This window comes from Vollenhovia emeryi, unplaced genomic scaffold (assembly GCF_000949405.1).
Source record: "Vollenhovia emeryi isolate VEMERY1.0 unplaced genomic scaffold, V.emery_V1.0 DF939218.1, whole genome shotgun sequence".
Classification (NCBI taxonomy): Eukaryota; Metazoa; Arthropoda; class Insecta; order Hymenoptera; family Formicidae; genus Vollenhovia; species Vollenhovia emeryi.
In genome coordinates this window covers 291,637-307,458 of record NW_011967148.1, presented here as the reverse complement: position 1 = coordinate 307,458, position 15,822 = coordinate 291,637, and the positions used below count along the sequence as shown (strand labels likewise).

At 34.0% G+C, this 15,822-nt stretch overlaps 1 protein-coding gene across 1 annotated transcript in view; it reads right to left on the bottom strand.

Annotated features, from left to right (window-relative positions):
• LOC105560894 (pikachurin) overlaps positions 1-15,822 on the bottom strand; it is a 126,055-nt gene that overhangs the window by 88,798 nt on the left and 21,435 nt on the right. Inside the window, exon 3 of the mRNA XM_012010396.1 lies at positions 15,101-15,217. Within this exon, the coding sequence (XP_011865786.1) occupies positions 15,101-15,217 (117 nt within the window). The remainder of the gene's footprint in view (positions 1-15,100; positions 15,218-15,822) is intronic.

The window sequence follows — 15,822 nt, the reverse complement described above, 5'->3', positions numbered from 1 at the left end:
TATATGTATTGTCAAGATGCGTATCGCATGAACGACATGCACAATTACACGCATCTTCGCGGTCGGTTTACGCGATCGGTTTACGCGATCGGTTTTCGCGATCGGTTTTTCAGGAAAAATTTTAATTAATTATTAGTTACTTAATTTTATCCATATTATAAATTTTAATTTATCGAGAAATATGATTAAAATCACTCTAACGCGAAGTAAATTTTTTTCTATATCTATTCGAATTTTGAATTCAAAGATCATTTTACGAAGAGATGGTCAATATGTTTAAATAAATAACGAAAGTAAAAATAAATTTGATTCGTACATACCGTAAAGTTTTTTAATTAATATTTTTCTTTTAATTAACTTCTCGTGATTGTGCATTTTGCGATACGATCGTCACTCGTATATTCGAACCGTACGAAATATTTGTCGGTGACGATAACCGACTATGGAAGGAGTTTTCTTCCTTCCTGATCTCTGGTCAAAATGACCAGACTGTATGGCCAGGAGCAACGAAAGGTAGGTCCAATCTGGCCCAACGAAAGATTCAACGAGATAAAGTGGTCCTTCTTGACCACGATGGTGAAGTGCATACAAATTTATTTAGATCTACTTGTATATATCTTTTTATTTGCCAAAAGTCGGGTGGGATATTCTTTTCCACATTTTCTCGCGCCTGTATGCGAGATTAAAAAGAAACTGAATTAAATCTCAATCGCGCGCGAGTTGAAACCCCAAATTTTATCCCTAATAATCGCGTCGCGGTTTTATTTTAAATAAATAAATTTTAATTAATTTGTAAGTTTGTTTGACCGGGTAGGTAAGAAAATGGACAGTAACAGGACTGTAAACATGAATCGGAATACGGGTAGATATGAATTCGGGTAGGTAGAAATTCGGGTAGGCAGGAATTCGGGTAGGCAGGGACAGGGAGACATAATTTATTACTTTTGTCGTAGATAAAATAATTTTTGTATTGTATAATGATCTCTTTTATAATATTGAATGTTTTGTAAATTGTATGAAGAAAGATAAATAATAAAAATGTTTAAAATCGTATTGTAAAGAAAATATGACCGCTGATTGGAATCAGCGGGGGCGGCGAAGGGTCTCTTTAGATTAACTTTACTATTGTATGAAATTTTAAGTTGGTCTAAAATAATCTTTTATGCGACAGATTTTCGTTTGCGCATTTACAATACGATTTTTTGTTTACACATTTATAAAGAATGTTACATATTACTTTCTAAAAGTCAATCAGTGAATTATCACTGAAAACGGTTATAACTATTGAATTATTCAATGGTATACTTGTAACTGTGAATCAGTGGGTATTCACTGTTTTCTGTAATAATCCACTGATTGACTTTTAGAGAGTAGACATAGCTACATGTTTTATATTGTAATAAATGATAAAATTAATTGTGATAAAAATATAATAATGATGAAAATGTCAAAAGAAAAAGATTGTAAAGAAAAGAGGACCGCCAATCGAAATTGGCGGGGGTGGTGGAGGGCCTCATATTTTTGCAATGGACCTTTAATGTAAATACAGTACCGTGCAATTATTGATATGTAACATCGGCGTTACATTAGTATTTATTCTATACTCAATATTACAATTTTATTGGGCAATCTTGCTAATACAATCAATCCAATACTAAATAATCATCTAGGTACAATATCAGTAGTATATTTGCACTTGTTTTATGACCAATATTGGTGGTTATATTGTGGAAATATTGGCCAATTCACTGCCAACATAACCAATGTTTAACCAATGTTAGCCAATGTATAGCCAATGAATTGTACTTCTAGGGAGACGCTTATATGCAAAGGCAAGGCCTATACGATTAAAGTGAAGGTTTAAAAAAAATATAAAGTAACTTAATGTAACTATTAAATTAGTTACTAGTTATCGAAAAAATGTAACTGAGTTAAGTTACAGTTACAGATGGAGAAAAAGTTACGAAGTTAAGTTAGAGTTGCCAAAAAGAAGTAACTGTAACTGTAACTTCGATACAAGTAACGAGTTACTTTCCAACCCTGCAAGTTATATATTACTATAAATAAATTGCAACTAAAAATAGTTGCTTAAAAAAACACTTTAAAAAATTATATTGATAAAAATCTGAAATTTTAAAATATCAGATCGCGTATGGCGTATGACCTACATGTGCAGCGCGCGCGTATCACAATACTAAAATAGAATCTATTGTGGGACTCTACTGTAATAGCGATAAGTAAAAATCTGCAATATGTTGTGAAGTTATATTAAGAACGATATATCAATCATTTATAATGATAAATTTTTAAGATGGACATAAAAAGATACGCTTAATAACTTATATCTATAGTGCAGTAGAAATAGTTTACTGACAAAATTATAAAATAGAAATTCAATACGTAATTGTTCAGAAATAATTGATTGATGACTAAAAACGGATCGAGATAGGGTAAAGGAGATACGGGTAAAACAGAATAAAACAGATTAATTTCGAATAACTCGAGATTGGAGACAAAATATATTACATTTTCAATAAGATGCGATTTAGCTGAGAATAAATTGCATTTCTTATATCGTGACTGGCAAAATTTATAGCAGCCAGATCTTATTATTGCGAGAATGTCAGTCCAATCAGAAATTACAATCCTGGGATTTGCGCGGTGCAAAAATCGTCGACGAAATGTTGATTTTCGCGAATCAAGGTTGAAACGACTCTTGAATTCAAAATGAAGCTCGAAATGCATTTCGAGCATTACGCCTCGCAACGCGGAAGGAGGCGAAAGCAAAATTGCACATAGCTGCTCGCGGAGTGCAGCGCTGGTATCCACCATATTTAAAAAGCCTTAAGAGTCCGAGGCAGCACGCAGTCGTTGGAATATTCCTGAAACTTCGACAATTCCGATCGGAACGCGTTTGCCGAGTCGATTTAGAAAGGGGATGCTCGTAGCGGAGCGCGTTCCAAGGCCGACCTTAATAGCGTTATTAAAGGAATGGCGATCGAGAAAAACGTCGACGTTACGGCAAATGACCGAAGGAAATATTAGCAATGAATATTAATGTCGATGACTGCTACGTTGCGTTCATGGCTCATCGCACATCTCCGTGAACAGACGTAAAATTTAATAATATGTACATACATTCGAGGTTGAAGAAGAATGTTATAGAAAATATTTTCTTAATTGTCATACTTGTCAGAGGGTATTCTATGAAATATATCTCTGTAATTTCTTGTTCAGAATTAATCAATAAGATTAAACAACTCGACAAATTATCTTTCAACATTTTAATCTTTCTCGAAATTTATCGCTATAAGGGCGAATGCATGGAAGTATTAAATGGAACCAAATTTCTTTTATTTTTAATAAGATTATGCAAATATTATTTACATAAATCGATTTTTGATTTTCGATGAAATCATAAATTTTAATTATATATTATTGTCGAGGGTTTGTAAATATTTGGCACCTGCTTGAATAATATTACATTTGTTATACAATAATATCGCTAATGAATTGCATACATACCACGCGCGATGGAAAGCTAATATTAGCGTACATGTTTGAATCGGCAAAACAACGACTATTAATCTAATCGTACAGTTCATCATACTTCATATAAGTAGACAGATAAATAGATAAATTTACATAGACCATCGAAACGGGCAGTAGACAGCGCAATTTATTAATTTTTTATTACAATTATCATAAAGCAAGATTAAAGCGCGGATATTTTAATATCACTATTGATTAATGATGCTCTAAATTAAATATTAAAGGCAACATATTTCATGTAATTGTATAATAAATGTCATTTTTTGTATAACTTTAGTAGTAGATAAATTTAATTATCTGTCATGACTTGATTTTCTGAAAGGAAATTCTAATTTTATTATCCAAATTGATCACAGAATTTAACGTCATTTAATCTTAATATAATATTATTTTTTAGTTGAAGCTAGCGGAAATTTTCTGAGAGCCATTAATTCACAAACTGTTAAATTCTGTAATAAATATTTATATCCACTTCGCTATCGTCGATTAGTCGTAAACATTTCTAGTACTAGCGGAGTAGTATAATAGTGCACTACATCACTGTCTATTTCGCAAATATTCACCGTGTTCCTCGGGAAATCCCTGGAAAATCGTATTAATTCCAGCAATACTCTTAGCGATCTGTCATATGTGGATTTTCATGACCTAAGTTTTCGAAAAAAAAAACTTTATTAATACTCCAACTTTTGATCACTTCACGCTCTGATTAAGAAAACTTTCAGAAAGTCAATTTTACGAAATGATACATTTTATCTCTTTCCACTTTTCTGTTAAAATAAATTCGTTATTTACTTTTCGGTTATCACGCGATATCTTAGGTCCGGTTTTTCATTGTCTGTTTAACTGTTAACTAGAGGTTAGTCGACTCTGCATCTTTCTCTATATTATTACTCGTATTTAAGAAGAGATAGATCGGCTAACCTCTGGTTAACATTTAACCAGAAAATGAAAAACCGGACCTTATTGTTCTGTTTTAGGACACTTTGTACTACCCATTTTATTTAAAATTGGTGATTAGTATGGACAGAATGGATGCAACATTTTTTAAATGAATTTAGGAACGTGATTTAGATTCAGGATTACATCCCAAAATCTTTTTCTCTGAGAAATATTTTACTCGATGGTCATTCCGAAATCATGTTAAGCGTTTCCAATCTACATATTTCTCGAGTAAACTTTTCCTCGGAGAAAATGTTTTGGAACGTAAACCTGAATCTAAAGGCGCGTTCCTAAACTCATTTAAAAAATGTTGCAACCATTCAGTTCGTTACTGTACATCAAAATATATTGTCGTTTTTCAAAAATTTTTTCAGTATGATGACATTTTGAACATGTTATCTTGAAAAATAAAAAAATAATTATATAATAGTCTATGATATTTACTTTTGTTACTAAAATATAAAGCAAAAACGAATACCTTAGTAATAATTAAAGAATTTGAGTTTAAAATTGAAAATTGAAAAATAGGATCAGGTAATAATGTAATATATAATATGTTTGATTAAAATAAAAAATTATCGAATTACCGTTTCGTGCTAAGATGTTTGCTGTGGCAGGTAGATTATCTATCAGCCGATTATACGGTTAATCAATCAAGGGAAACGATATTGAATATCTACATTAGAACTAACGTCAATTAATCATACATTTACACGTAATAAAACTTGACGATTATGACATTAGCGTTGATTAACTTGCCACAAAGATTAATTTGTCTTACAATATCGAAATTTTTAAAACTTAATAAACTAGTGAAATAGTAGAGCAATTAAAAAGTGATTAGGAAAAAATGTATATTGAATATTTGATCTTAGCGTGCAAACCTGCACTTAAAAACATTTTATCAATAAATAATATACAATTTTATCGTTTAATAAGTAATAAAATTGTTTGCAGTCGATGAATTGTTAATCGCTAATTTATTATTTCTATATTAATAATATAAAATAGCGATGCCACAAGTTAAAAATGGGAACATCTTGATTATTTATATAAAATTTAATTCTTTTTAATGCAGAATGCTCGATCCGAGTTACATATACAATATATATATATATATATAAATTGTTTATTAAGGCCTCTGTCTACGATGCTGTAGCACTTGGCCCAAGTTCTATAAGTATCGTGGACACAGGCCAAAAGGCTAAAGAGTCGACTTTAAGCCAAACGGCTTAAAAGTCGAAGAAAACCTTAGACATCCTTAGACGCCTGAATTTTCTATGATACGTATTTTCTTGGTCAAAAGAAGAGGGGAGCAAATCTTTAAGTAAACGTTAAACGTGCGTAACGATAGTATAAGAACGAAGTGTGATAATTTTCTACAAACAATAATGATTACCAACATGATCAGATCATTTTTACAACTAACTTTGTAAGCATTTCATTGCACCGACTCTTTATCGAAAGTAATATGTCGCGCGAGATTCCATGTAAGAGAGTCTGAGTAGTACACAGTAAAAATTATAATTGTTTTATAATTTTTTCCGGACAATAAATCTTTCTTAAGAAACTTTTCGGCACTTTGAACGTCATGTCAATATAAATCAACAAATATAATTTATCATCGTATATAAATATGTAAAAATTAATATAAAAGGTGAATTTAAATTATTAAAAGAAAAATAACGTTTTGGGATGGTAACAAGTCGCTTGGTCTCGGTATTTGTTCTTGTGGTATACAGCGCGCCATTGTGTGGGGTCACAAAAGTCACTCTGCTACTATTCATTCACTTATTCATACCCAAGCGAGCAGATAAGAGTACCGTGCCGCTTCGTGTGTCATTGTATTACTCCTCGATATGCGATCGCGGTAGATTGCAGAGGATATTAAACGCTACAAGATCTTACGATTGTTACAATAAATGGTTATTAGTTCACGTGATTAACGATTCGTAAGTGTATGAAAATGACAATTCTCTGTCGAAGTATTCTATTTCGGGCGACTTATTCTTTACGCAAGAATATATTCTCTTATGTAGAAATGGAAAGATAAAGGGTAAAGGAACGCCAAAGGAGTATTATAAATTATTTCGTGATATCTACAGGCAGCAATTATTTTTTATAACAACGCTTAGATCCCAGTTTGTCTCGTACGGTGAATTAATTCTCTCGTTTGTTAAACAATAATTTACTTCCTATTTCGGGAACGCTGTTCAAGTGACTGGATTAAAAGATTTTCCCTCAGGCCATTCGAGTGACATTGTAATTCGAGTCGGCACTTCCGATGTGTCCGATAAAATGAAGTGTCGCTGAGGCATTGTTCGGGCGATATCCTCGTGTCAAGTGCATCGTGACATAAGGTGATGCCGGTCGCAATGCTCATAATATGTATGTTCGCACATCTTTAAGCGACTTTAATAAATTGCTGACAGACCGAAGAACATCTCTTCTTCTGCCTTCGACCAATAGTCTTGGGCCTAATGAGAATTCGATCGGCTGAATGCATCTCTCTTTTGTCTACTAATCATACCATTCACCATCTGTAGCGTTGCCATGTAAACGACGTGTAAGCTGATTTTGCCAGCTTGGTCGGCGGTTTAGCGCCAAGATGAGAAATCCTGTTTCTCGGATTGTGCGGACTGTTAGGCATTGACTACGGAGACCTTCTCTTTCATCACGTCTGATCTGATTTGTGATATTGTGGTATACCACTCTGGCGTCTCATCTGAATCACGGCTAATTAGCACGAGTCAATTCTAAATTGGATTTTGCACGAGACAAAAGGATTCGGTTCGATTGAATACATTTTCTTCCTCCCGGGGCTTAATCCTTGCTCGGAGTTACCAGCTCGACTTACTCGTCGATTCGTAGTGCAAATTTGTTCGCGAAAACAGAATATCACCTCTTTTATGTGAAAATCATGAATGTACAAATTTCCATGTTTCGAGTAAAGACGTAAAGTGAGTGTATTTTTTGTTCCTAACTGTATGCCACATCGATAAACGTGTACGTAGTACAGTAACCGTGATTGTACTCTATTGTATTTGATTCATGAATGTGGGTCACTGTCCCGTTTACCAATGCCAGAATGACGAATGTGCACATTTGTACATTCATGGTATTGGCAGAAGGGAAACAATATGATATCTTATCATGAACCTAACGGCAGTACATAAACGGGAGTAGTGTCGTGTGAAAGACTGTTTTTAATACCTAATTAGTTCGCGCGTTCGTGATTGTAGTTATTTGCAAGTGTTTTTCGCGAGTTAACGCGACGTGAGAAAAAGAAACTGACAATCCAGACATTCAGAGAGGAAGAAGAGACTTAGAAGAGGCATCGGGCATATTTCTTACCTGAATAAAATTAATCTTTGCATGTTCGTCCATTTATTCGTTTTATTTCGATAATTGAAAAATAACTATTAGAGAAAAGTATAAAATAATACGAATTTTATAAAAGTTTATTGTTGCGAAGATCATTTTCGTGAAACATATAATTATTTTAGCAATTGTCTAATTGAAAGATGAGTGAAAATGTCGATGCGCATAACAATTATCTTTTGAAATATTGATCAGGTTGAATACGGGTTTAATTTGACTTTTATGTTTGTGTTACAGAAAATCATTGTAGCTATATTGCTGATAACTCTGCTTGTTGCGCATTGCACGATTCGGAAAATAATGAATTTTTTATATTGGAGTAACGAATCTGACAACTGTGAAATTAGATGTTTATTTTATGTATTGATGCTCACGTAACAATAAGTAAAAATAAACGAATACGACTTTTCTTAGGTCCGTTACCCTAAAAGACAAACATAAACTAAAAGAGATTAGTAGCTAAGAAATCAATTTGATTCATATTCGCTTTTACGTTTCTTATAAAATTCAACAAGTTTTACTTTTAATCGAGAGACAAACAAGCAAAAATGTTAAATTAAAATTTTGTTAAAAAACTATTAATAATTTTTATTAAAAATGTCATTAAATAAAAATGTAAATGCTGCAAAACCAAAATTAATTACGGATTTTCTCGAATTAAACGCGAACTCCTAGAAGCAATGGCGTGAATCGGCGACACCCACTATACAATATTTAAACAGTTACTTAGAGAAATTAATTATGTGAGAAAAGAGTTCATATTATTCTCTATAAATGTTTTCCAATTAATTTTAGAATTAATATCGTTTTTTTACCTTGAAAAGAGGTGCGGTAACAGTGAATAAATAATTGCTTATAATTGCTTATAATTAAATTAAAAGGTAAAAAGAGAGAAAAGATAAAAGGACGAACAATTACAATTTAACATTATTTTTATAAATAATGAAAACATAAATCAATAAAGTTTTTTCTTCAATTTATGGCTTTTATACAAAAGCATTCTTGAGCAGCTCATAGGTCAAAATCAGTTTTTAAAATTGTTTCCATTATCTTATAATAAAATATACACGCAAATTTATGAAAAAGCTCTATGACCTTTTGCTAACTAATTGCATGAATGTAATTAAAACGCGTGAATACATTTATATGTATTTGCGCACGTAACAAGCTTCAATTTACTAACGCGTACATTTTATTTTTTAATATACTCGTTTGTAATCACTTTCTGGCAACCATTAAACTACCCATGCAGTTTTTAATAAAAGAAATACACATCTTAATAATGAATACATATTTTAATTACAAGAGAGAAACAGAAAGAAAACAGTAAAATGGAAGAATATCCTCGCTCGACATACTGACATAATGAATATCGATTAAATTATTGTGAAAATATACAGGAAAAGTGCATTATGCATCTTATATTTGCATTCTGCAATAATTTGATAAATGGCTGTCGCTGATTCTCTGCCGAGACGATCATTATCGGAGACAATCCGGAAGATCCGGGATTTATTTCTTTCCACAACGTGAGATTTTTGACGTTTGATGGATCTTTTATTAATATACTAAACTTACTTATATCCTTTGTAGAAAATAGCAAATTTTATGTTATTTTACACAGTTTGATTTTTCCGTTACCGAGCGAGCTATCTTGTAAACAAAATATATAAACACTTTTTATGCTGAATAATAATATTTTTATCTCTCGTAGATAATTCAATATTTTGTATTATGTTTTGTATTGTATTATTTTTGTATTTAGTTACGTATTGAGTATAAATTATAATTTTATACTGTATATTTTGATCTTAAAATAAATTGTACAAAAAATGATAAATATTAAGTTTCGTATTCAAAGAACTTCTAATTAAAATCGGCGGAGGTGATAAACGATTTCTAAAAATTAGTCAGTTTTTATTAGAGAAATATTCCAGCTAATCTACCAACAACACGTTTTTAACAACAAATTTTTAATATTACACGCAAATTACATAATTATTTGTTTTAATGATTTATGATTTAATAAACATTTAAATAGTTGGTTAATTATTCCATAAATAAAATTTAATTCAGTTCAGATTCAGAAAAATTTTAATTAATCCACTATCTTTTTTATGTCAAATTTTTAACACTTTAAGAAAAATGGAATGAATATGATGTTAACAAATCAAAAATTAATGTTACCTTAGATTTTAATAATCGGACAAATTAAATTTTTTAAGTTTACTCTTACTTTATGTAATAAGACTGAATTATATACTTTTACACGGTTTTGAACGGTTTATCTTCATTTTATAACTTAAATAAAGCTTACATAATTCATTGTCGCCTCTCTTTTTCAAATTTTCTGTTCTAAGAAGAATTTGTAAAATATTAATACAATAAGAAGTAAATTGCGTTGAGTAACAAATTCAATTTGTCCGTTTATTAAAATTCAAGATAAAATTGATTTTTGATTTGTTAACATCACATTAATTCCATTCTTCTTAAAGTGTAAAAAATTTGACATAAAAATGATAGTAGATTAATTACAAACGTATTTTGAATAAATGGAAGGAACAATTATTACCGTTTAATTATGATTCCCTATCATTAGATAAGCTTTTAATTTTTCATTCTATGTAAGAGAAAGATAGGGGAGGAAAGAGAAAGGAAGAGAAAGGGTGAGTGAATTAATCGTGAATCAGTCAGTATTTATATTTCAACGCTTTCAGCGGATAATTTGATAAGTAATTAGCAATCACTTATCGATTCTATATAATTTTGTTATTTGTAATATAGTTCAATGAATACTCTGGAATATCTCTACTATTATATCATCAATACTTATTTAGTCATATTTATTTCACTAATTACTTCGTTGCTTGCAATTATCTAAATAATAAATAACAATATCTGAAAAATAATATTGGATAATAAAGTTAGAGAGATACAGTTTCACTATAACAGCCCGCAGTCATTTTTCGTGTTCGCTTATTGTATTTGATACAGGAGGAAATGATCGATCGTTTGCAGGCGATAAGATGAAGTTTGTGGTATTCACGATCAATCGCCACCCGCGACAGTGACAAGCTTATCGGTCAAAGACGAAAAATCGCTGCAATATGTTATAAGCATAAACACACACGAAGTCAAAATTGATTTTCGATAGTTCGTATCTCCAGAATGCAACTTTTCTCATGTCTCGTTAAAAACGTACATGAATAATTTGTTCTCTTGAAAAAATTATCGACACTGAATGCCGATCTTATATTTCAAGATTTAATTTTGAATTCGATAGCTCGGCTTATGTTAAATGGAATAATGCTTTCCGTGGAATGTAAAAGATTGACGTGAGGAGTAAAAGTAACATAAAAGTAAAAACTAAAATGAAACGTAGCCTGGGCAAAATATATAAGTGCACATTCGCAAGATGTCCAATTAATTCCAGCCCCGAATCATCGTAGATAGCTATCTCCGCAAAGTCGTCGGCGGAGCAAATCGTCAAGATGCCGATCTAGCAAAAGTTATTAGCAAGATTACCGAAATTCGCGTTCGCAGAAATGCCGAGGTAGGTCCCGAGGAATCGACCTAACTGGTTTACCTCTGATAAAACTCTTGTGAAGTTAAGAATTACACTTAGCGGTAAAATCAATGGAACAATCGAGTTCGCGGAATCTACGGCACTGGAGGAAGGTAAAGCAGAATTAGCGCAACATATATAGAGGAACAATCTGGATACGTGCCGAAGGTGGCAATGGCGGAGGAAACGTCTGTGCCGATGTTATCGTTCCGTGCCGATGAAAAAGAACCTGGATGAATTCGCGCGAGACGAGCTTGCCGGATTAGACATTAAAGTTGATAACGGAGTCGATGTAATCAAAATTATCGAGCCCGCGGAGATGGAGGATGTTGAGATTCTATCATCCCCGGAATTAGCGGATTCCAGGGGAGGGATCTGGAGCCGGGAACAAGAAGAAATCGACTTATCCGATTTACCACGGGCGGGCGTCGCCAGATTGAGAGTCAGAATCAGGGATAGAATCAATATAAGAATCAGATCCACGGACTCGGCCGTGCTGGAGGGAGTACAATTAGCGCAAGACAGCGGGATCGATTTGGATTCGTGGCGGCAGAAGGTTGGGAGGGGGAGGGGAAGGAAGTATTCACAATGGCGGTACCATCAGATTCAGCGCGCGAGAGCAGTAGAAATAAAAGATGTTGGAGTTTTACCAGCCGCGAAATTAAATCCGGAGGAGAGAGAGATCCGAGCGGTGGAACGAGGACGCAACGTTCATGTTAGTTAGATTGCACGATTAGATTCGGCGAGCAACGGATAGAGGAACTCGCGCAGTGAAAATTCGACGAAGTTGAATTTATTGTGTTACCCGGCGCGAAATTTACCTAATCAGTACGCAGTAAAACCAAAAGTAACAGTGAAATTCGTAATGATTGCGTTCAATAGTTAAAGGAAAACGAGGGACAAATTTGTGTTTCAACGGCACATAAAACGCAGCAGAATTAGAGCACATTTTCAGTTAAATAAACGGATATTTTAGAACAGCCAAGTTCGAAATGGACACAAATTTCTTCTTCGAACTTCATTAATTGTGCAATGTTCTCTACTAAAAAAAAAAAAACGAAGCCGTTATCATTTGTTAATTGCGAGTATTCTTTGTGTAACGTGATAAATCGGGAATAAACGTGTTACAAGTGATATAATTTTTTTTCTGCGATTCTTTCTCGCGCGTTTTCTAATTTGGGCAATTAACGATCGTTATACTTTTGCGGGTTTTTTCCTCACGTAATTTTCCACCGATTATTTTAATCTGAGCAAATCGTACTCTTAAAAATAACACTTTCGACAGACAAATCGAAATGTAATGCGTTATGAAAGCTGTGCTCTTTTTTCTCTCTAAAAAAAGGAAATAATTGATATGAATAATAGGAGAAAACTTTGGTCACGAGTGTACCGAAATAAGCATTCCGAAGTCTGAGCGTGGACAGACTGTAATAATGGAATTCCGCGAACAATCAATCGGAAAGCAATTAACGGAGGCGATCGTCGGCGAACTTCCCACCAAATTTCCTGTCGCGCTCGCCCGTGAGAAAAACGTCTATTGGGTAAACGGAACCGCGCAATTCTGTTGCATCGAGTGATGCACTCCGTGGGTCAAGCCCGACGGCGTCGCCATATGGCGCGACCAAAACGTGTGAGCGCAATTAAAACGCATAAATTATTTTAACGTTTCGCACACTTTCAAATATAATTATTTTCTTTCTTCGTTTGGCGCGAAAATGGGCGCAAATGTAGCAGAGCGGACAACAAGAAATGTTAACCACGCTTTCCGTATCCTGAGAAAGTGCAAGAAAAAAAAAAACGAACAATCCCCGTATCTGTTTGTTGAAATGAAAAATGATCGTTACCTACGCGCAATTTATTTCGCTTGAATCGTACGCATCGATTATGCGTGTCACATTTATGAAAACGTGACGGCTGGTACGAAACACTTCTGCCGTGACACACAGAAAAATCCTTACGTAAGATTAAACTAACGATAAATCATAGCTGTCCCCAAAATTCTTTGTGATTTATGGATAATTTTACCGTATTTTTCTTTCACAATGCCCTCTCTCCGTATTTCATAAGCCCGACGCGAAATGTATTCCGCGCAATTCCACGCGAAATGAGATATTACCTTTAATACGGGCATGGCACTGTAAACAGCTTGAACTTGAGATTGTCGAGATAAATTTGCAACCAGTGCGCGAGCTTTTTACCACGTAATTTTTCGATGACGCGATAAATAAATTTTACACGTCCCACGAATTACGTTATAGCTGCTACAGATATCGGGGAATAATAGAATAGAAACTCTCGATAAAAATTATGACGGCTATTTCATATTTCCTGCATGATTGCGGAATAATAATAACGCACGGAAAGACCGGCTAAGGCAAAAATAACTAAAATTGAAATGTTGCCGTATAAATAGTAGAGGGATCTACATTGTTTTGAGTTGCAACATTCATTAAGTTTGCTGCACAAAACGCATATAGTCTCCTCTATTTACCATACCAGTGTAGGTATGACAGCTACAGATATAGCTGTCCCAAATATTACTATTTATTGGGATTGTGCCAACCCTAATTAAACATGTGGTAACCATATCGGTCTCTCCGCGCGTTCTCTTTTTCCTTAAATTGAAATTTGCTTACACTGTTCTTGCTTTCTAATGACAATCCTGAATTATGATGTAGAAGGCGAGAAATTATAAATTTCTTGTGTTATAGTATACTTAAAGTTACATTAGTTTTTCGCGAGTCATCACGCACACGTCCGACAAAACAGGTTACGAATTAGAAAATATATCAAAGATTCTTTTCGATTCGCTGATTAACTATTACAAATCCTGATTGATCTCATGAGAGAGTCAACTTGAAAATGTTGGACATGTACGGACTGAATTATACTGTATTTATTAATGCAGAATAATATAAAGGAAATATGTTTTCAAACTGATTCAGTTATTTATTTTATTTATTTTAAATAGCTGTAAAAAATTTCATCTCGTTTCTTGCTTTCTACAATTTTATATGACTGCACTTGGAAAACAAAACTGAAAATATACTTTAAGCTTAATTAGAGCGCAATGTGGTTCCATAATGATAAAAAAAAGACGAAAATCAAAGTGAAAAAGAAAAATATTGTCGGAAATTTGAATCCACCAAATGTTACGAGAAGTAAATCGAGATTATTTCGGAACAAATTATCGAAAAGAGGAACTTCGATCGAAAACAGATTATTTTACAGAAAAGAGAGCCACTGCTACAACACCTTGAAGTATTGTCGTGTTCCATAGAGAGAGGATAATCGTAAACTAAAAAAAAAACTATGAAAAAACTCTCGAAACATATTTCTGAAAACTTTCGAACTTTCAATGGATTTCCAACCTAGTAAAACTGCAATGGTGTTATCAAAAAAATATTACCCCAGCAATTCAGAGATAATAACAGTCCGCGTTTGAAGGATACTTCTGGAACGAAACTCTCCGGGAATCAAGCGAGAGATTCAACAGTAGCGGCAGACGGGAGCGGCGCGCTTCGGAAACAATACGGGCGTCGCATCAAAAAGTTTCGCGCGGCGCACGGCGCAACGCAAAATTTTATTAGGGAAATCAAAGATGTCGCCCGCCATGAATGCGAATTGCAAAGCGGGATAAGGATTGAATCGAGTCGCACTCACCGGCGCAGCTGTATCCATTTTTATGAAGTATGTAGCCGTCCCTGCAGTCGCACTCGTACATGCCGTCGTGGAGTTCGTAACAGAGCTGCTCGCAGGGCGATCCGTGCCCGCATCTTCCTGAAACACGGCAGGGAAACGGGGACGTGAGTAAGTTATGCGTGCCGGGGGAATTCGAGGTGGCGCGAAGTGGCGAACAAAGGGAGAAACATCGGGATAGATGGGCGGCGATGAGTTGCGAACGCAACTGTTCGCGCGTTCCCCGTTTCCACCCCTAATAGCGTATTTACACAACACTATCCTGGAACGCACACCCTAAGATCGATCCGTGTAAAAATTCTAGACACAATTTGCGCTTTCGTTTCTATCTACCCTTAGAATTTCTGTATACGCGGAAAGACCGGCTAGGGCAAAAATAACTAAAATTAAAATGTTGCCGTATAAATAGTAGAGGCATCTACATTGTTTTGCATTGCAACATTCACTAAGTTTGCTGCACAAAATGCATATAGTTGTCTCCACTACTTATCATACCAATGTGGGTATGACAGCCACAGATATAGCTGTCCCAAATATTACTATTTATTGGGGTTGTGCCAACCCTAATTAGACATGTGGTAACCATATCGGTCTCTCCGTGTAAAAATCTATATATATATATATATCTATATACGCTGAAAAAAATTTTACTATGATACCGTGGCTAATCGTAATTTGTTGAAAAT